Here is a 22,222-nt window from a genome sequence, read left to right as displayed (position 1 = left end):
TAATTAATCTTCCCTATTTTAATAAGTTAACCACAAAGTACCAGTAGCTAGTTGATTTGGTTTAACAAAATATTTATGGTGTGACCTATGCATGTTGTAGTGAAAAGAAAATCACTCTTCTGTAAGATTGAAAGTGCAAACTGACATTGTCTGTTTGCTGAGTAAAGTCTTTCGAAACGTCATAGTTTATTTGCTTGGAAGGATATAAAAAGGATCATAAAATATCTGACCTATAAATGTTTTTGCTATGAAACTGAAGCACGAGCTGACCTCATTCCCTAGAAATCATGCTGCCTGCCGATTCAACACTGTCATGTAAGGAATAGGCTTATCTATCTCAAGTTACATCACACACACAAAAAAATTATTTCCCCATTTAACTGAAACCGGAACATGTGTTTGAAGCAACTTGTATTTCTTGCTTTCTTTGTTCAGGAATGTCTGAACTATTAAACAATTCCTTAGAAATGCACTTCAACAATAGGGTGCTGTACTTCTAATGGATTTCCAGAGAAATGTTTTCATCCTCTATATAGGCTTAAAAGTCAACTTGCCTCACACTTAGAACAACTAAAGCAACGAGATCCTGAATCTGAGCGACTGGCCATTCCCGCTGCATAAAATGAAGGCTGTTGTGATCGTTCTCCTTGTTGCAGTAAGTAACAAAGTGATTTTTAAATATATTATCAGTTTTCAATTGAATTAAATCTTTTACACATTTTCTAAAAACAAATACTTAATATTAAATGCACTTCTCTAAAAACCTATGGATTTAAAGAGATAACTCTGAGTTTTATAATGTTCGAGTAGAGATATTTTTCTGCCTTATTCTATTTTAATTATTGGATTTTTACATATTTTGTCATTTAAAACAATACAATTCAGATTTGTATCATTTTTCTTTTTATATGTCCAGTTTTCATTTTCATTTTAGATACCATTTTAGTTATCTAAGCATTTTTAGAATCCATATTTGTATACATTTTTTAATTTCAGTTTTATGTATTTTAGTACAAGATGAAAATGTTTGCCTTGGCAACTAGATTTTAGTTTTTGTATATTTTATTTTATTTTGCGAACATTCATTTTATTTCAAGTAACAAAAAAATATAGGCTTATAGTTTTGGTTTTACTAGTTACTAAATATAATAACTTATATTCAAATTATAACTAATTTCAGACATGCAGATACTTTTTTTGGGGGGGGGCACTATAAACTGGAAACGATTCAAAGTTGCAGATATGGGAGTCAGTGTTGAAATGAAATGAGAAAAGCTTTCCAAATAATTTGAGTTCAAATCTTGTACAAACAATCTAAGTATGGCTAAGTTGCAACATAACAGAACAGGATAGCTAATAACAAGTAATGACTTTATTCCTATTTTTATTATTTTGAAATGTAAATTGTAACTTTCTGTGTAATATTTTCTTTTCCAGAGTGTCAGTATTCAGTGTGCAACCGCATCCAAACAAAACTTACGCAAAAAGCGAGCTTGGGTTGTGGATTCACTCTCCATGGAAGAGGAGCTCAGTGGGCCTTTCCCATATAAACTGGGAGATGTGGGTGATATTGAACACTTTATAGCAGAAAATCAACTGATAAGCACATAGACTCAGAGTTTGTCCTCTGAGTGTTTACACCTTTTTTTTCTTTTAGTTAAATATTGAGAAGACAGTTTTGGAGGAATACTTCATCCATGGACAGGGCATTGACAAAGATCCCAAGGGAATTATCTCTGTCAAATCCAACGGATCGGTTTATGCTCTTGGAAAAGTTGACTATGAGGAGTACAAGAGGCTAACAGTAAGTCTAATGGTGCGTTCACACCGGACGCGAATAGCGCGTCAGGCGCGAGTGATTTCAATGTTAAGTCAATGCAAAGACGCGTTAAGGCCTTTTTATGCTTCTGCGTCATATCGACGGCGTACCCCCGCAGACCCTTCTGCGTCGATGCGAACCCCTCCGCCGTAGCTCGACGTGCACCTCCAAAAAATTGTAACTACGCGTCGAGGCGACGCAGACCACAAGGGCTGTGATTGGTCACACCCCAACCCCCCTAGCGTTCTGGCGGTGAAATGCACCGCGATGCAACACAACCCGACGCAGAACCATAAAACGGCCACGACGCCGTAGGAGTGACGGCGTAGCTACGGCGTGGAGTTGACGGAGAAGCATAAAAAGGCCTTTACGCGCGTAAAACGCGTGTAACGCGTCTTTGCATTGACTTAACATTGAAATCACTCGCGCCTGACGCGCTATTCGCGTCCGGTGTGTGGGTGCAGTAAGGCCCGTTCACACCAAGGACAATAACTATAAAGATAAGATATATTAAAATCGTTTTAAATATTAAAGAATAGCCAATACTATAATGATAACGGCACGAGTGGAATCGCTTTCAGAACGATTTTTTTCCAACTGGTGAACGATAAAAACATTGACAGCCAATCAGAATCCATCCTGCTGTATCGAGCTCGTGCATTTAAAGCGACAGACGACAAAACTGCGCGCTTATAATAAACAAACAAATATCGGTCGCTGCTGTGGACGCTAATGTCATCTTCGTTACCGTTATCGGTAACACTTTACAATAAGGTTCATTAGTTAACATTAGTTAACTACATTAGTTAACATTAACTAATAATGAACTGCACTTATATAGCATTTATTCATCTTTGTTAAAATCTTAATTGTTAATGCACTGTGAACTAACATGAACAGCTTTATTTATATTAACTAACATTAACAAAGATTAATAAATACTGTAACAAATGTATTGCTCATTAGTTCATGTTAGTTAATACATTAACTAATGTTTAATAAATGAATGTTTTTGTAAAGTGTTACCCAGTTATCTTCATAGATATCGTTCTTGGTGTGAAACTAACAATATTGATGTGTCATGTTAAATTCATTCATTTAATATTTTATTAATACTTTCTGTTGTTTTGTTGACGTGCAGATCAGACTAACTAATGAAAGCACAAACGTTGCCGTAGATATCGTGATTCAGGATGTTAATGACCACGCTCCTGTTTTCAATAAGGAAGTTTATGAAATCACAATAGATGAGTCGACACCACAAGGTACTGATACACAAAGCGTGTTTAAACCAACTGGTTTCCTATGTGTACATTTCCCATGATCATCTCTGTATTGTCTTACCCACAGGTGAGCGTTTGGTCACAGTGCTGGCGACCGACATTGACCAGTTTGGCTCAGCAAACTCGTTGTTTACTCTGAGGATCGTTTCGGTCTCTCCCCAAACCTCCAATACTGAGTTCTTCATTGAACAAACTGGAGCAGATGTGACCGGGACGATCTCTTTCAAGGGATGCCTGGATTATGAGGTATGTACACTGTCCTGTTGCACATATAATTGATAATTTAACGTAGATTCATGCTCTGGTATGCTTTTAAACAGTATTAAACGAGTTAATAAGAGGTGATGCTATCAAAATGTCAAAGATCATGTGATGCATAAATTCAATGTTCAAACTTTTGGTAGTGAGAGATACAGTATTCAACTTTACTATTCCTTTTTCACTGTATAGGAGACCCAAAAATACACTATTCTGGTTGAAGCAAAGGATCATGGGGAGAAGTTGCAACTCTCCAGTACAGGCACTGTGATACTGAATATCATCGACAAAAACAACCATCTACCAGAATTCACTGGGGCAACAGTAAGTCAACCAAGTGTAAAGCTCTCAGGTGTTATTGTCAATTGCAGTCAAGGTTATGCCGTTCGACTTGTTTTTGAACTCTTACCGAGTTGAAACCAATAATAGCCACAAGATAAAAATATATTTAATGACTTTTGTCCCTCAGGCTTCTTTTAAAGCGCAGGCGAGCGGAGAACCTGTTTGTCGACTGCAGGTGACAGATGAAGACAGCAGAGGATCCGCAGCGTGGAGAGCACGATACTCTCTCCGGGGTGATAAAGCACAACACTTCAAGATTCAGACGGATCCCGACACCAATGATGGAGTCATGACCGTCACGGAGGTAAGACTGGATTCGTTTAGCTCAGGGGTTCTCAAACATTTTGGAGCCAGGGACCCCTTACAGGGGAAAAACATTTCCAAGGACCCCCTCATATTTATAACAGTAATTGAGCCCATATTAAATGTGGGAGCGGCTAATGAAGTATATTTTTGCACAAATGGTCTCCACCCAGGGTCATATCCAGGAAGTTGTAAATAGCCTACTGAGGTCCCAAAGTGATCTTGCTAGGGGGGTTCGGGGGCATGCCCCCCGAGGAATTTTAGATTTTCTTGATCTACACGTACCTTTTAAGGTGTTTTAAGGCCAGAAAATGTGATAATTAAAGCTTTAAAAGCATGTCAGTGGGCAGTGGCATACATTTTTTGCCAAGCAGATGACAGTTTAAATTTGACAATGAATGATCCACATACAAAATGATAATGCAAAATGTATATGATTATTATTCACATGTACATCAAAACACATATTCCAAACAGCAATGAGAAATGTTTCAAGGATTACTTATATTTATACAATAATAGGGCCAATATGTTTAATAGGTGCTTGTGTTGTTAAATTGAGCTTATATCCACTGTAATTAGCGAAAAAACATACAGTATATCTGTGTTAAATAGGAATCCATAATGTTAATCTCATCCTGGGCACAGTATGCTGCTCTTGACCTGTTTCCTTTCCCAAAGCTGAGCTTTGGTTGATACTTTGCAAACTGATTGTTTCTGTTGTTCGTTTAAAACATCTATCTAAAACAGCTGTTTAGTTTAGCTATTTAGGCCCACATCTTATCTCGCACGTTATGACCGTTAACTGAAGCGTCGTGCGGGAATTCACGCTCGGCTTGCAGCTTCTGTGAACATATAAGCCTACTTTGAATTCATCTGAGACTCAAACATTTTGACATTGACGAGCTGTTAGTCTGCCTTCATATAGTGTACAACAGATCATTAAATTAAGCAGAACTTTTTATAAGTTCGGTTGACTGTATTTTATTTTGATAATGAACAGGCTGCGATGTCAAATTAGCAGTGCTAGAACTGACATATTGTGCGCGCACGCGAGACGCGGGCACAATATGTTATAAATTATTTCACGGACCCCCTATAGTTCACGGACCACTAGGGGTCCGCGGACCCCACTTTGAGAACCACTGGTTTAGCTAATAAAATATATGTCCTAGAACTTTTCTAGCTGACCTTATTTTGGCTCTAGAACCAACATGATTTTTACTTATTTGGAGCGCCACATTTTCTTCAATATTTGTCCCTATCACCTACCAACAAAATGTTTTTTTTAATTATTATTATAAATCAGCCAGTTTTCAATATCACCATTACAGTTGAATGGGTTAAATTAAATTGAAAAATCAACTTCTGCCTACTACAAAAAAGTAAATTTCTCAAACTATTTTTATCATCCCCCATGTGAAAAAGAAGTGTGCTTAGTTGTGCACTTGTGATGTAAAAGGCTATTTAAGTGCACTTTTAAGAACACTTTTATCTATCTTTGTTTTTTTATTATAAAAGTGCACTTTGTAATAGTTTAATTAAAAGTTTTACTTTAAAGTACATTATACAATATATGTAAATGCATGACACACACGTTTCAATATAAATTACATTAAAGTATATTTTAGTTTACACTAAATGCTTGTCATTTCATTCAACAGTAACTTTAACCATATCTCAAAAACAATAGAAGTAATTATGAACTTGCATATCAATGTGTTTATTTTACCAACTAAAGTGGGTCAAAAAAGCCTAAAGTTCAGCTAGTTGCATCTATAATAACTGTAAATAATAATAAGTATATTGATGTATATTCATTTACAGTATATTATTTCTGTAATAAGTGTTTTTCACAGAGGCCGTCTACCTCGGTTTCAACTATCACTGTGATCTTTTTTTGTGCAGTTTCATTTTTTATCTTTGCCTGGGTACAAGAGTATTACCTGTGAATAATGTGTTGTGGTGTTTTATATATGCTGCTAGTAAACCCCCAAATATTGTGAATGTACCTGGGCTGGCATAAAACATGTTTCTGAATGCTTAATATTATTTCAGTGTGACTCATAATGTGATTTTTCTCCCCCACGCAGCCTTTGAATGATGAAGAAAAGTCCAACTTGAGCCTAACCGTCATTGTGGAGAACGAGGAGCCCTTCTTCTACTGTAGAGTCACAGGACGTCCCAAACACGGACTGTGGGATGTACACCACTCAAGAGGAAGGTCCAGCTCCACATCAGCGTCCCTCCTCATCACCAATGTTAATAAAGATGACAGTGAGCCCTCTGTGTTTGTGGAGATCGTGAAACGTGCGGAGAGGCTGGCGGCTGGACCGATGCTGGAGGCGCACCGATTGGGCATGTGTCTGTCTGAGAAGAACACTGAGATCACAGCTGTGGACCCGAACCTGTCCGGCCCGGCAGTCCACGTTGAGCTGATGGGAGATGTTGAGGGGGGATGGAGGCTTCATTATAACTATGGTATCAGAAAAACACTCTCTTTATTGTAATAAAGCGCAATAGTCGGGTTCTGGAAGTAAAAACGCCATTCATTTTCTCCATAGGAAACGTATAACCCTTTAAAGACAGTCCCACTGTGAGCTACAATCCTGTTTGCTTCTGTTAAAGCTGTTTTGTGTTGTAAATAATCACATTTAACAGCGGAATTCAACTACATTACCCATGATGCTGTTCAGAAAATCACCAGAAATCAGAGTCACGACAAGCAAACTGCAGCAAAAGAGCTCTTTAGATATATATATATATTAGGGATGGGACAAAATAGCGATATGGCGATTTATCGTTGTCCTTCTCCATGCAATATACGAGAATTGATACACTGGGGCCAAATTTCGATGTTTTAAGTAATAAAATAAGGCGCTCTAAATAGATTTCCCTGCTCCCAGCTTCACTACTTCATGGCTCCTCGAGGTGGCGCTCAACACATGAATGAGGGAAACGTGAACATAAGTTAACTATAGCCTAAGAAAAATTGTTTTTTAACGGGATAGTGGACAGCAGTGCGAGTAAAATAATAGATGTCTGGACGCACTTCGCCATTTATACCATTGATGGGACACACATAATCAACAAAGAGTGCTGCGCGATATACAAAAACTGCCTGGTAAAAGTAAAGTACACGGGTAATACCACCAACCAGGGCCGGATTAAGAGTTCAGAGGCCCCTGGGCACAATGACTTGTGATTTAACATAATATTTTGATCAAACAGGTTGCAAAAATCTGCTTATAATTCGGAAGGTGCATGAGGACTGCGTTTATAAGGTGATCTAACATAATATTTGACGGTGGCCAGGGCCCCTTAGATGTCCTGTGCCCCTGGGCAAGTGCCCAGTTGCCCTAATGGTTAATCCGGCCCTCCCACCAACAAGAACGCCACTGGTAATGTCATGGCCCTGATCTCATTGAAAATGTTTAATTTACTTCAAATGTTCCGCTTAATTAACAGACTGGAAAACTTTTAGTGCTCTTTTCTAACAGTTTGGACTTTGATTAAAAGAGAAAACCTGCACTTAACCTCTTGGCATTTTGTTTTTACAATTTATATATTGCTAGACAATCCTATAATAATACATCACGATATCTAACTATCGCAGAATTGCTGTATCGTGATATTATCGTATTGTATCGTATCGTGAGGTACATGTGATTTCCACCCCTAATATATATATGTAAGGGATAACGTATAGCGAGGCGGTTGTTATAGCGAATACAACCCCGACAGGCTGATCAGGACTCCGACGCGAAGCTATTCGCTATAACAACCGCCTCGCTCTACATTATCCTGCTTATTACATGGCTACCTACAAATTAAATCAATAATTTGACACAAAAAATAGATTTAAAAAGGAGTTTATTGAACGATTGTATCGCTTCCGCTAAGAACACTATGTCCATGGTAACGCTCTGTTTTTCATGGCAACGGTGTGTTATTCTTAGCAGCGATTGTTATCAAAAAATAACAGACCGCATTCTACATTAGAATTCAACCAAGCCATGTAATAAATATATATATTAATGGCGATTGTAGAAATATATATAAATATACAATCGCCATTGTTGCTCAATTATTTACTTTGCAATGCTTCATGGGATTGTAGTTATTTTCCTAAAGAAAGTCCTTAAGTAGGCTACACATCTTTGTAGATTTGTATTGTTATGATTTTTCAAATACTTTTTTGATTAAAATCAAAGTTTGTAGTATTATGATTCACCTCGTAGCTGGTTGGCTTGTTTCATGGGTAATACTCTTTAACAAAGCTTTTTTTTTTTTTATCCCTATGGGAAAAATGAATGGAAAAAATAACAAAGCTGAAAAAGTGGGCGATCACTATAATGCACCATAGCAACCCATGTACCTGTTTTCTCACAAGAAAAAATGGCACAATGCACAATGCAATAGCATAACACTGAATTATTACAGTATTCGCGTAACATTATATTGTATAAGGTACCATGTTCATTTTCCAGTGTAAAGCATGTTCTGATTTCCTCCCAGGCACATCTGTGAGACTGATCAAAGAGAGCGCTGTGCGTGCGGGCGATCATGAACTCACCCTGAAGATCTCCGACGGCCGGGGCCAGGTTTCCCTCCAGAGCCTGTCGGTGCGTGTGTGTGACTGTGATGTTTCTGCAGACTGCCATGTGCTCAGAGGACCAGCAGTGTTACCTCTGAGCGCCACTGCCGTCGCTGCCGTGATCTTCAGCCTCCTGCTGCTGCTGGGTGAGAGAGCTCTTCACATTCACACCCAGGGGTGCGCGGAAATGCTGGTTTAAGAGTGTTTAGTTCATCCAAAAATTGTAATTATGCAAGCTGTCTATGCATATTAAACCGATACTGGAGGAAGTATTTTAATGTCACAAACCGTAGTGTTGTCAAAAGTACTTTTTGAACATACTTTTAAATGGTGACGATATAAATTGTATGTGAGTACACTACCGTTCAAAAGTTTGAGGTCAGTTCGATAAAAAAAAAAATAATAATAATACTTTTATTTCGCAAGAATTTATTCGAGACATTTATAATGGTACAAAAGATTTCTATTTCGAACAAATTCTGTTCTTTTGAACTTTCTATTCATAAAATAATCCATGGGGGAGAAAACTGTTTTCAACATCAAAGCATCATATTATAATGATTTCTGAAGGATCATGTGACACTGAAGACTGGAGTAATGATGCTGAAAATACAGCTTTGATCACGGGAATAAATTACAGTTTACAATATATTCACATAGAAAACAGTTATTTTAAAATTGTACTCATATTTCACATTATTACAATTTATTACTGAATTTTACTGTATTTTTTATTAAATAAATGCAGCCTTGGTGAGCAAAAGAGACATTCAAACATTTTTTAAATCTTACCGACCCCGAACACTTGAACGGTAGTATATGTTTATATAATAATCAATTTTGTATGTGTGTTTTGTGATTTAAAATAAAAAGGGATGCTGTTGTTGGCGTTCAGGATCAAATGCCGTGCAAAGAAATCTGATGGTAAGCACAGGAACATTGTCTTGCTACTTAAGTCAGCTAGCACCATTCACATCTATTTTGGCCGTATTTGTTATTTGAATATCTTTTTAATTTGATGTGATATGATGTTTGACTTTCATTTTCTGAAAAAAAAAAGCAGATGGGAGATCTAGAACTGGACTAATCTCCATTTCTGGTCCAAATTACGCAGTGTTTTGAACCCGAGGCTTGTGGACAAACTGATGTCCTCCATTTACCGGGATCAGCATCTTTACTTCACGTGAACTCCACGAGCCAGAGCTGGAATCAAAAAGCTATACCAGACTTCAGTATGCCACTTTATACACTGTGACAATGTGAAGGATAAAAAAAAAGAAGGATTTTTGAAGGATTTTTAATGCTGCTTGCTTTTGCACTGAATAAAAAAGCAGGGTTGCTTTTGATTGTGTTTGTTCTAAATGTGTAAAGTGAAGTGGATGACTTTAGGAATAGATTGAAACAAATTACTATTCTGCATTAAGTGAATGCTGGCTGAATTCTGTGAATGAATATGTATTATGTGTCAAATAATTATATCAGCCTAGATGCAGATAAAAGTTGGGAAATTCATAAACACTTTCTTAACACTTTCTCAGATCGGGTGGGTGAGACTGTATCAAGGTATTCGTACACTGATATGTTTATAGTGTTCATATGAAGACATTTTATACAAGTTAGAGATTGTCCATGTTTTGTGGTTATTTATACTCTTAATTATATTGTCTTTATTTATTGTGCTATAATAAAAAGAGTGTGTTACCATTAAAATTTCATACATGGAGATACAACATCTGCAGTGTGGTGGTGAACTTATTGTACGCATACAGAAACATTCATATTTTATAATCGGTGGTTGGTGGTTGCTGTTCAGTTTGCCATGCAAGTGGCATATTTGGTTCCTGCTGGACTTTTCCACATGATGGTCCTACACACGCAAAGAAGGAAAAATGTATGTCTTATTAGTCTTCTAAAAACTGACAGGACCAGGGCACACATTCATAATAAGAATCATATCACCAGAATAATTATAAACATTCTTTTAAATGGATTCGAACATTATGTTGGCATTAGTGGAATTGCACTAGCATGGTTTAAATCATACTTATCTGACCGTTATCAGTTTGTAGCAGTAAATGAAGAGATGTCTTATCAATCACAAGTTCAGTATGGCGTACCACAAGGCTCAGTACTAGGACCGCTGCTGTTCACTCTGTATATGCTACCATTAGGAGATATCATTAGGAAACATGGAATTAGCTTTCACTGTTATGCTGATGATACTCAGCTGTATATTTCTTCAAAACCGAACGAAACCTACCAATTCACAAAATTAACAGAATGCATAGCTGATATAAAAAATTGGATGACTAGTAATTTCATACTACTAAATTCAGAAGAAACAGAGATTCTAATTATGGGACAAAAAACTTCCTCACGTAATAACCTAGAATACTGTCTAACACGTGATGGCTGCTCTGTTAAGTCTTCGTCGTCGGTTGGGAACCTGGGTGTGCTCTTTGATAACAATCTTTTATTTGAAACTCATGTGTCTAGTATCTGTAAAACCGCATTTTTTCATCTTAAAAATATATCTAAATTCCGCCATATGCTCTCATTGACAAATGCGGAACAATTAGTTAATGCGTTCATGACCTCAAGGCTAGATTATTGTAATGCTCTACTGGGGGGTTGCCCTGCACGCTTAATACAGTTTTTTCTAACTGCTTACACACAAAATCTTTTCATGTCACACGATTTTTGAAACCTCTCACTCAAAGTGCAAAACTACACACCAAATCTCCAAAACCATAAGCTATTTCTCAGCCTTTGACTCAGTTTTCAATTGCATAAAACACTTTTTTCGAAACACTACACACAATTCTCGACCTAAAACACAAAAAATCTAACAGGAAGTGACTTGCTTTCCTTTTCTAAACACAACCAATCAAAATGCTACACTTATTCACCAGGCCACACACACACTCCTCACATGTACAAACATTAATCGCTTACAGTAACTGATCACTAACCATTCACTGCTTCTAAAAGACCAAATTAGCTTTAGATTTAGAGCAACAGTATTTACATGGTATATCCACAAATTTACTATTATGAAAGTGTTTGCCATTTGATGCAAATGCTTCATTCTGACATGTGTTTATGGCATTTTGAACGCAGTGTTACATTTTGAAGGAGATGTGAGGCATTTTGCATTTTGTGTGTGCAGTTTTAGGAATTGTGTACAGAGTTTTGAAAAAATGTGATTGTTTTGAAAAAACTGTAAACAAACTACAGCTAGTTCAAAACGCAGCAGCTCGAGTTCTTACCAGAACCAGGAAGTATGACCATTAGCCCGGTTCTGTTCTGTCAACACTGCATTGGGATTAAACATCGTGAATTTTAATTTATGGGGGATAGTTTCTCAACAAATCTTAGTGCTCATTTTTCAGAAAACTATTTTGAATTGACATATAGGCTATCCTGTGTTTTTTCTCTCAGAACTCACATGAATTTGTAGGCTACATCTCTAATCAATCTGAGGTGGAAATAAACATTTGTGGAGTGAATACTGTTTTCTCTTGCTAAATGAAAAATAAATAATATTTGGAGCACGATTAGTTGTTTCTGATGGAAATAATGACCTTCTTTTCAACTAAAAAAAAGGGTTAAATAAAAACCAGGGCCTGGCTGGGACATAAACGAAAGTGTGTGTAGTGTAAGAGAGTTATCTTCTCACAGTTCTTGATGAAGCTGTGTTTGTATGGGCGGGTGTTGTTTCGTGGCAGGACTGAAGATGGGCGGACTTTAAAACCAGCAGCCAGGAAAAGACAGGAAAGCCGACACTTCCCCGCACCACAACAAAAAGAAAACGGTAAGTATTTTAAATGTTTTGTGTAAATACATCAAGTTGATTAAAATGAAAGACATTTGGTGAGGAAATGGTGAGATCGTGGATTTTTCACTGTAGGATTTCAACGGCCTGAAACTCACCGTGACTGTAAATATATATTTTTTCACGCGAGTTGCATCATTTATGCTGATGATTCATGTCAGCTAGTTTGAACAAACTAGCTAAAATAGTTCAGAAGATTATGGTTCAATTTAATATTTCTATGCGTTTAAACTCGTTTTACATAATGAATGAACGAGAAAATATGAACCGATTAGTTTCATCCACGTAAATTAGTCTAATCTCAAGTTTAAACTCTTCTGACATTGTTGAAATCAGTGTTTCAGTAACTTACGTTAGATTAGAGCAAATATTGTTTATATTTTACCACAGTCTAATCTGCTTAACGTTACAACAAAGTCTTTGCCATTTCGCTTACAGTTTTTCTAAAAGATTATAGTGAGATATAACTTACGTTCATAAAATGATGTTATACACTATGAAAGGTGTGTACCATTATGTAATGATGTGCCGATTTGATTATTATTTCAGGTTTATTTAAAACAGAGTTTCTTCCTGATAAATGTCGGCTAGTGGCTAACTTAACCAACCATGGAGATTCATCACGTATAGTGCGAAACTATATTGTTTATATGAAAAAAACACGTATTTTCTATGTTAGTATATACATGTAGGTGTTTGTTGACGTTTTATGATGTATTATTTTATGAATGTATATGTTTGTGAATGAATGCTGTGAATGTTTTGATGGCGCGGGTGCGGCGGAAACACAGGCCTCGCGACGGGACGCGTTCCTATCGTGAATATATCGATCTTCATACGCAGCAAAATACGTAGATCCTCGTTAATCTGATGTTTTATGATTATGTCCTTTGTCATTTGGTCAGTATTTGTGTAGAGTTTAGTTTTTTCTTTCTTTCTTTACCACATAGCGACACCGATATAGTGCAACTTCCGGTCAAATTATACTTCCGCAGCTGTGTTTCCGGTTCCTGTTGATTCTATCTATCTATCTATCTATCTATCTATCTATCTATCTATCTATCTATCTATCTATCTATCTATCTATCTATCTATGTCTGCCACTTTAAATGTAAACTATTTCTCCACTTTAAACAGCTGCTTTTCAATTTGCTCTCACAGTGCTTTGAATCAGTGAAGTTTACATGTTGTCTGTCCTTATCTGTGTCTCTCCTCAGCAGATGGCTGCCATTCGTAAGAAACTCGTCATAGTGGGCGATGGAGCCTGTGGAAAGACCTGTTTGCTTATTGTTTTCAGTAAAGATCAGTTTCCTGAAGTCTACGTGCCGACTGTGTTTGAGAACTATGTAGCAGACATCGAGGTTGATGGAAAACAGGTATGAAAGCTGCCAACGGCTTCACATTTATTCATAAAATTGATTTGCATGTGCATTTTTGTGACATTGCGGTCCAAAATGATATCTTTGCACCATCATTTCAACCAAACAGTCATAGCCAAATATATTTTTTATTCAAGAAGTCAAATAAAGAATGTTTCTCTGACATTATCAACTAATAAATGCATGTTTTCCCACAGTTTTTAAACAATTGGAAGAATAATAGTTAATTATTTTCATTTATATGCACTAAGAGAGCAAGTCATGGTAATAAACGCCAATATTTACTTATATTTTTAGTAAAATATTTGAATATGTGAAAAAGTGCAGTTAGACTGAGTGACGACAAACACATATTTGAGTCAGTGTTTTCAAGGAAACGTCTGTGTTTCATTTCACAGACATTTTGTACAGATTCACATGAATTCTAACTCTACTGCCTTCCCAGCTCTAATGCCATTTTTGATACTAAAATTTAAATCTTGGATGATATTTATAATACATCTCCAGCAAGAATATTCAACATATGGTCTTTTTTATACTTGTTGCAAAGTTGTATAGATACAGAATAAGATTCACAGTTATTGGTGGCAAAGTTTTGTTCATGTACCAATATCTTTCCTCTTATAGGTAGAGCTTGCCTTATGGGATACCGCCGGACAGGAGGACTATGATCGGTTAAGACCCCTCTCCTACCCTGACACGGATGTCATTCTTATGTGCTTTTCCATCGACAGTCCTGATAGCTTGGGTGAGACTTCCTCACAAACAACTAGCCTAGATTTTACCGACTCATTCATCGCACTTCAATTCCACATGATGAAAAAAGTTATTTCGGCATGAAATCGAAATTCACCCAATCTGTTTTCATCCTCATGTTTCTTTTTTTGTAAAAAACAAAAGGGACCTTATCATTTCATCAAAATGTTATAACTCGTTATTCTGGAAAAACAACAGAGTTCTCCAATCATTTAGTGTGCTTAAAGTTGCCCCAATTATGCCTTTTCAGATATGACCTTTTATGTAGTGTATAATATATCTGTTTGGGAATGCACAGTTTCAAAGATTAAAGTGCAGGATAAATAGAGTTATTGTCTCCCAAAAGAAAGAACTGATTCTGAACTCCCTGAAGTGAGTCATCAGTAATTCCAGTCTGGCTTCCTGTTTGAGCCTACATGGGTTAGTAGGGGTGGAACGGTACACAGAAGTCACGGTTCGGTTTATACATCGGTTAAGACATCACGGTTCGGTACGAGTTCGGTACAATGGAGGGAAAAGCAAAACAAAAATGTCATTGCTGTGTGGGTGGTCATGTGCGTTGGGTGCGCAAGGCCACGTTTTGAATGGCAGTGTGCAGTGCACAGCTTTTTTTGTAACAGCGCTCTCGGCTCCGTATCCGAAGATGCACGACTTTGAGCCGAATCTGGCCGAGCATGTGCATCTCACTGCACCGGCACCCAGTTATTGCGTCTAAATTAGTTGCTTACATCAACAAAATGAGCATACAATAGCAGACATAAGCCCTTTAAATAAAAATAAATGGCCATGTTTTATAAAAAGGTTCACAAAACTAAATAAAAATGTTTAGAAAATATGTAACATTAATTTAGTTGTAGGTTACGTTCTCATATCCATTTTTTTTCTCTCTAATGTCACGGAATAAAAAATCTGGTTTACTGCTTTACACGATTCTTTTGTAGTGTGGTGCTGGTGTACTAAAGTGTTGTACTAAAATAAACATTCAAGAATGTACCTTACTTCTTCTCGCCGCTGATTCCTGATTGTTTAGAGGACAATTACACCGAGCCACACCTGTCGTTTCAAAGAATAGCCTAGGACATCGGCGAGCGCGAAGTATAAATACCTCGTCCATTTGGGGAGGCGCGCGCGCAGTCGTCGGAGGCGCGCGCGCAGTCGTCGGAGGCTCGCGCTGCGGAGGCAGGCGAAAGTATAATCAAACCTAGCTTAAGGCGGGGCTACAGATTAGGTGTCCATAAAGAACCCGCGTATCTAACAGTAGTTTTATTTATTTTTATACCGTGTATTCTCCGTGTAAATTTGTGCACCGAACCATGAAGCCCGTACCGTTTCGGTTCAATACGAATACATGTACCGTTCCACCCCTATTAGTAATACATTTCTATGATGCCAGTCTATGGTCTCCATTGACTGCCTGCAAACAATGCCATTATTACAGCTCGTATCACTGTGTATCAAGTGCTGAGGAAGATCCGGAGCTAAGTAGACCAATCACAACAGACTGGGTCATCTGACCAATCAGAGCAGAGTAGACCAATCACAACAGACTGGGTCGTCTGACCAATCAGAGCAGAGTAGACCAATCACAACAGATTGGACTATCTGACCAATCAGAGCAGAGTAGATTGAACCCCATGGACAAAATCAAGTCCTGCCCTACATTTTTTTCTTTTTTTTTTGCTAATCCATTCTCCAAAGATATACGTCACAATACAGAAGAAAGATCTGTCACTACTTCTGTTTCACCGTAACCTTTAAATGTGTCAATCATAGTGGTAAAACCAGTCGGCTAATAATAAATAAAACGCTCTAATGAATTGGTTCATGAAATCTTCACTTGTTGTTTAAACGTTTTTTTTACTTCAAAGTGACAGTTAAAGATGCAGCAATAGGCTTAATAGGTCTCACCGCATCCGCTTGTCTGAGAAAGTGTTAACGGCGATATCTATCGGCTAATGCTGGAGTTCACGTGTAGAGCCGCTGGTGATACTTCAAGCACAGTTTCATGTTGTGTCGCCTTAGTGTTTTAAAAATAAGGATTTTGATGCTCTCAAACTTAAAAGTGGCGTTTCCATTCTAATTATGCTTTTACACTAATGTTTGACTCGGGTAGATTAACAAAAATAGCCTAGGATAAATTTAGGCGAGAGTTACCCTTTAAGGATGTAAACTGAAGTGTGATGGTTCTGTTTAAACAAGATTTACCCCTGGTTTCACAGACGAGGCTTAAGCTAGTCCCAGAGCAACTTTCACTAATATATCTTAAATATGTCAGTGCCATGGTTGTGTGCCATAGTTTCACATCAGTGATGTGTTTCTCTAAGGCACGTTTATACAAGCTACTTAAATGTCCTAATGTAACTAAGGCCTAAACCTGCTCTGTGAAACCTGTTAAGCCATTTTAATGCTTGTCTTGATTTTAAAATAAAGTTCAAATTCATTTGAAATGATCCTCTCTCCTTAAATGCATTACAGAGAATATTCCAGAAAAGTGGACACCAGAGGTGAAGCATTTCTGTCCGAATGTTCCCATCATCCTTGTCGGCAACAAAAAGGATCTCCGAAATGATGATCACACACGAAAGGAACTTGCCAAAATGAAACAGGCAAGGCCTTTTTTTTCTTTTTTTTAAACTTATTTTTAAGAGCAATAGTTCAATAGTTTTTAGAGATGCACCGATTGATCGGCTGGTGACCGGAATTGGCCGATTTTCACGTGATTGGCCATGAGCGGCCGGTGAGTCTGACATCTGCCGATTTTATGCCGGTCATATGCACTCGGGCGCCGCATGATTAACCCTTTGAGCGGTACGGTGACTAGGGTCCCATTGTGATTTTTATTTGAACTCTCACCCTGAGAGTACGGCGCCACATATGGGGTTTAGCATGTTCAGTGACGTCGCATCACTGTCAGATTCAAACTGTGCCTCCGCGCGTTGGCAGGCGCTGAGCCAGAGTCGGACGCGTTCAGCACTGTCATACATCACAACTATGCAGTGTGTTCAACCACGTAATGTTTATTTTAGGTTTCAGACATTTAAATACACATAAGCACGAGTAAAACAACACATTTGGAGTTTGTAAAATACACACTGTGACTGATGACTGTGGAGGCAGCAATAACAATCCATTCAAATATTATTTGCCGACGTGTGTTATTTAGGGCTGTGTATCACCAACAATGTCACGATACGATACGCATCACGATATGGATCAATTTGGAATTAAAATTTATTTAATAACAGTAATATCTGTTTATATCTGAATAACCAGTGTTATAACAGTTGTGATATAAAAAACTATACTAAAAAACTATTTAGTGTTTGTCATTTGTCAAAAAACAGTGAGTTAAATGAAATAAAACAATTGGCACAAAAAGCTTAGAATGGCTCTCCCTTTTGCTTTTAAAGTCTCTGCCTCAATAACTGAAATAACAATTATAAAGTCAATTATAGTGACACTGAAGCGTGTCAACAATGCTCAATGACTAATGGTCTTACGTAAGTGTTGGAATGTGCACCAAACAGAGTCATTTCTTCACATTACGTCTCGCTTAACTGAATCATACAACCGGGGAATTGCAGTTTCTGTTAAAAACTGACGTGTTGGTATTGTGTAGTGTTGCTCACACTTGAGAAGCAATTGTCTGAAGCCGTTATTCTCGACAACGCCGTAAATCCTGACATATGAAGCGCAATAATGCATTTGTAATTTTTTTAGATTGATTTCAAACTTTGAATTAAGAGAAACGTTTTTGAATAGTCTAGTATTCAGAAATACTACAGAAACTGAATAAAGTAATCAAATGTAAAATAAAACTGGGTAGTATTTTGGTCCTGACTAAATTAAATGCATCTAGATTCCTTAATATTGAAGCCATCTGTTTGATGTTTTGACAACAAAATGAATGAGACACATGGCTGCCTTCACTTTAAGAGCTAGCGCACGGATATAGCGATATAATGCATGAAAAATAACTTTTGTTACTCGCGAGGTGTTTGTGAGGCGGCTTTACTCTATGTATGCATGCAGAGAAAACCATCTTGAGCGCGCGAGTACTGAATAATTTAAATTCGCTTGAATGTTTAAACTGGTAAGACATAAAAAGACGTGCAAATGGTAAACTTTAGTCATGATGCAAGGCTGGCCCGATTATGCAAGTAAATATTCCGTCATGTCACGACTCCGAAACGCGAGAGTGTAGTATCGCCGCCTGCACCACGCTTGGGGCTTACCTTGTGCAACACATTTGACAGACGAGAGAGAATGCAGCACCGTTGAACACTGATGCTGTTTGTGAAATTGCGTCTCGCACAAAGTTTTAAAATGACTGATTTGATTTTATAATCTGTGTGCATTAATTTACTATTAACCCTTTCACACGTAAGTTTAAAATATTCTAATTGACCCCCCAGCGTGAGTTTTTCAAGGCGACCGTTATTTCGAATCTGTCACTTTATTGTTTCCATGGTGACGCGTCACTGTTTGTCACGTGACACAGCGCAACCACAACACAGCGCTGAATAAATGATGATCTGCTTTTATGTAATTTTTCCTTTTTTATTCAAAATTTTCACACATTTATTATCTATAGTATGAAACACTGATATTCCGATTGTCAAATATGTGCATGTGGATGTGCTTTGTTGTATAAACACCTTTATAACGATCGCGTTAGTTGAGCTGTATGCGCGCGATGTTAGTTTGTGCCACAGTTCAGAGAATCGGATCTGTTGGATTTACAACACGTCAATTCCTCCACTTCTCCCGAAATACATGAAAGTAAGTGGCTGGTGAACTGGGAGAAGAATAGGATAAAATGTAAAACTACTTACACAATGTGTATCTGATATGAATAAAACGTGTCGTCTTTTTATATTATAAAGGATTATTATTGCCGCTTTCATAGACATCAGTGTGTATTTTACAAACTCAAAAAAAATTTTTTTAGTACTTATGTGATTCTTAAATGTCTTAAACCTAAAATAACCATTATGTGGTTGAAAACACTGAATAGTTGTGATATATGACAAGCACTGAGCGCGTCCGTCTCTGGCTCAGCGCCAGCCAACGCGCCAAAGCACGTTTGAATTTAGCAGTTGATCACGTGATGCACTGACCGCTCTAATCACACCGGTGTGATCGTACGCTCCAGGGACCAGCCAAGACTGATCACACCGGTGTGATCGTACGCTCCAGGGACCAGCCAAGACTGATCACACCGGTGTGATCGTACGCTCCAGGGACCAGCCAAGACTAATCACACCGGTGTGATCGTACGCTCCAGGGACCAGCCAAGACTGATCACACCGGTGTGATCGTACGCTCCAGGGACCAGCCAAGACTGATCACACCGGTGTGATCGTACGCTCCAGGGACCAGCCAAGACTGATCACACCGGTGTGATCGTACGCTCCAGGGACCAGCCAAGACTGATCACACCGGTGTGATCGTACGCTCCAGGGACCAGCCAAGACTAATCACACCGGTGTGATCGTACGCTCCAGGGACCAGCCAAGACTGATCACACCGGTGTGATCGTACGTGCGAAAGGGTTAAAACCTACATGCTAAAGTGAATCAATGTTTGCGGCAATTTCCCGCATTATAAGTAGGAGACCTGCGGGAATTAATAAAATTATGCGCAATACCTGCAATCCCGCGCCGAAATTCGAGCCCTGAATTGGCTACATTCAAAAGCACAACAGTATCGATACGGCAGCTGCTGTATCGATACACGCATCGTCAGGAGTTCATGACGATGTATCGCTGTATCGATATTTTTTAGCACAGCCCTAGTGTTATTCCTATCAGACAAACATAGTGGAAGTAACTATAAAGTTTACTCTATTCTTCTCACAGTTCACCGGCCACTTTCTTGCATGTATTTCGGGAGAAACTGATGAATTCACGTGCTGTAAATCCGACTGACAGGACAACATGGCGGCGCCCATCTCACGTTATAGATCAAGATTATTTATAACCAAACACACTCACTTTATTTGAGAAGCAGAATATCAGATAGTTGATGACATGGTAAGCAAGTTTGTGAATATTTTGAATAAAAAAGGAAAAAGGAAATAAAAGTGACACATTACATACAGTGTTATTGTGGCTGCGGTGTGACGCGTCGCCATGGAAACAGTAAAGGGAACTTTATAAAATAACCGTCGCCTTGAAAAAACTCACTTGGGGGGTCAGTTAGAATATTTTAAACTTACGCGTGAAAGGGGTTAAAGAAAAAATAGAAAATTAATATTTGTGTGTGCTGTAAAATGGTTCGAAAAAATTAAACAGGAATCGTCTAAAATCGGTATCGGCCGGTCAAACTCAGTGAGAAATCAGAATCGGCCAAGAAACTTCGGTAATCGGTGCATCTCTAATAGTTTAGTTAGATATTCACCTTCATGTCTTTACAAACCTGTAGGACGACTAACTTTCTTCTGCTCAAAAACATAAGATGATCTCAGGATGTCCAAGCTACTATTTTTCTTTCCATACAACAAAATTAAATGCTAATAAATACTGCTAAACTCCAGTGTATTTGTCAAAGTTTAAAGTACGTCACAAAAGTTTTGTGTTTAAAGTACGGCCAGTTTCTAGATTATAAAACACTTTTTTGATACTTTTATGAGTTGGACAGTGTAAATCACCTCCATTTTTAATTGTAAGCTTGAATATTTAATGGAAGATCACTGGAATGAATCGACATGATTATGAATAGGCATATATGATAAAAAATTTAATATTTTTTTTATATAATGCATTCCTATAATATAAACGTGTTGATATTGGCTAGTCGCCTGGACATGCTTGTAATATCTTTTGAATGCTATCTTCATTTAGGAGCCCGTGAAGGCAGAGGAAGGCCGCGACATGTACAGCCGAATCAACGCCTATGGTTACTTAGAGTGCTCAGCGAAGACAAAAGATGGCGTGAGAGAGGTCTTCGAATTGGCCACCAGGGCTGCGCTGGAAACCAAGAAACGCGGCAATAAAAATCGCTGTCTGCTGTTATAGAAACCTGTAGGAGAGTGGACGTCAGTCAACAGCCCAGGAGACTTCAGAGCAGGGAGCCTAGCATTCATGTCCTAGTGCAGTCATCGGCCGTATCAGACTGACACTGGGACATCATGTCAGACAAACCACGAGAGACCAATGGAAAGACTTCGGGAACAAGATGATGTCATTTCCTGTCATCGCTAAGTTTGGGGTTAAGAGGTTTCTGGTCACATCAAGCAAAAATTTCTAAAAGGACTCTTTAACTATGATATTTGATGTTGTTATTCCCCCCCCTCCTCCACACTTCTTAGCCCCAAACAAAATGGTTGTCTAATAAGCGTCCTGTCTTCAGCGACTGTTTTGTACATTGGACAGATTGTATGTATGTTTGTATATGTAAGAATATGAATGTTTGTGTCAAATGAGTGCACGTCCGTCTCCAGGTTGCCATGTCTTCATTGTATATGCGTGTATCTGCCCGGCTTCATTCTGTGCTCAACTGAAGCACACACTGAACATTGAAGTGGGCTGAATTGTGTTTAACCTCCCACTTCAGGCTTTTTCCTTTTTATAGCTGATGTCTCAAAGGATTCTGGGCTGTACATTAGGGATCTAAACCATTTAGTGATACTGATTTATTTAAAGCTTA

At 38.1% G+C, this 22,222-nt stretch overlaps 2 protein-coding genes across 6 annotated transcripts; both read left to right on the top strand.

Annotated features, from left to right (window-relative positions):
- The first annotated feature begins 509 nt into the window (after positions 1-509).
- LOC306986161 (cadherin-like protein 26) lies at positions 510-10,333 on the top strand. 3 transcript variants are annotated; one of them, XM_079589063.1, is made up of 11 exons: positions 510-655; positions 1,438-1,560; positions 1,658-1,804; positions 2,961-3,084; positions 3,170-3,348; positions 3,553-3,684; positions 3,830-4,006; positions 6,099-6,486; positions 8,524-8,748; positions 9,476-9,526; positions 9,663-10,331. In XM_079589063.1, the coding sequence occupies exons 1-11, from the start codon at positions 623-625 to the stop codon at positions 9,722-9,724; spliced, it is 1,641 nt and encodes a 546-aa protein (XP_079445189.1). In that variant the 5' UTR covers positions 510-622; the 3' UTR covers positions 9,725-10,331. The 3 variants fall into 3 exon arrangements, with proteins under 3 accessions (XP_079445189.1, XP_079445191.1, XP_079445190.1); XM_079589065.1 differs by having other exon boundaries at positions 541-655; positions 9,717-10,333; XM_079589064.1 differs by having other exon boundaries at positions 541-655; positions 9,666-10,330.
- Positions 10,334-12,269: 1,936 nt separating this feature from the next.
- Positions 12,270-21,816, top strand: rhoac (ras homolog gene family, member Ac). Of its 3 annotated transcripts, XM_079588336.1 has the most exons (6): positions 12,326-12,416; positions 13,388-13,452; positions 13,655-13,813; positions 14,444-14,564; positions 17,048-17,178; positions 21,418-21,816. In XM_079588336.1, exons 3-6 carry the CDS (start codon positions 13,658-13,660, stop codon positions 21,589-21,591), a joined length of 582 nt encoding a protein of 193 aa, XP_079444462.1. In that variant the 5' UTR covers positions 12,326-12,416; positions 13,388-13,452; positions 13,655-13,657; the 3' UTR covers positions 21,592-21,816. The 3 variants fall into 3 exon arrangements, with proteins under 3 accessions (XP_079444461.1, XP_079444460.1, XP_079444462.1); XM_079588335.1 differs by lacking the exon at positions 13,388-13,452 and having other exon boundaries at positions 12,270-12,416; positions 13,658-13,813; XM_079588334.1 differs by lacking the exon at positions 13,388-13,452 and having other exon boundaries at positions 12,271-12,416.
- Positions 21,817-22,222: the final 406 nt, after the last annotated feature.

The sequence above is a fragment of the Phoxinus phoxinus genome, assembly GCF_949152265.1.
Source record: "Phoxinus phoxinus genome assembly, chromosome: 18".
NCBI lineage: Eukaryota > Metazoa > Chordata > Actinopteri > Cypriniformes > Leuciscidae > Phoxinus > Phoxinus phoxinus.
The sequence above is the reverse complement of the archived record's forward strand: the minus strand, read 5'-3'. Positions and strand labels throughout refer to the sequence as shown.

Excerpts from the sequence above, each read along its gene's own strand:
- rhoac (XM_079588335.1), top strand. The coding sequence starts at position 13,658 with ATGGCTGCCATTCGTAAGAAACTCGTCATAGTGGGCGATGGAGCCTGT. Across the intron at positions 13,814-14,443 it reads TCGAGGTTGATGGAAAACAG|GTAGAGCTTGCCTTATGGGA; the intron begins GTATGAAAGCTG and ends TTCCTCTTATAG. Across the intron at positions 14,565-17,047 it reads CGACAGTCCTGATAGCTTGG|AGAATATTCCAGAAAAGTGG; the intron begins GTGAGACTTCCT and ends AATGCATTACAG.
- LOC306986161 (XM_079589063.1), top strand. The coding sequence starts at position 623 with ATGAAGGCTGTTGTGATCGTTCTCCTTGTTGCA. Across the intron at positions 656-1,437 it reads TGATCGTTCTCCTTGTTGCA|AGTGTCAGTATTCAGTGTGC; the intron begins GTAAGTAACAAA and ends TTTCTTTTCCAG. Across the intron at positions 1,805-2,960 it reads AGGAGTACAAGAGGCTAACA|ATCAGACTAACTAATGAAAG; the intron begins GTAAGTCTAATG and ends GTTGACGTGCAG.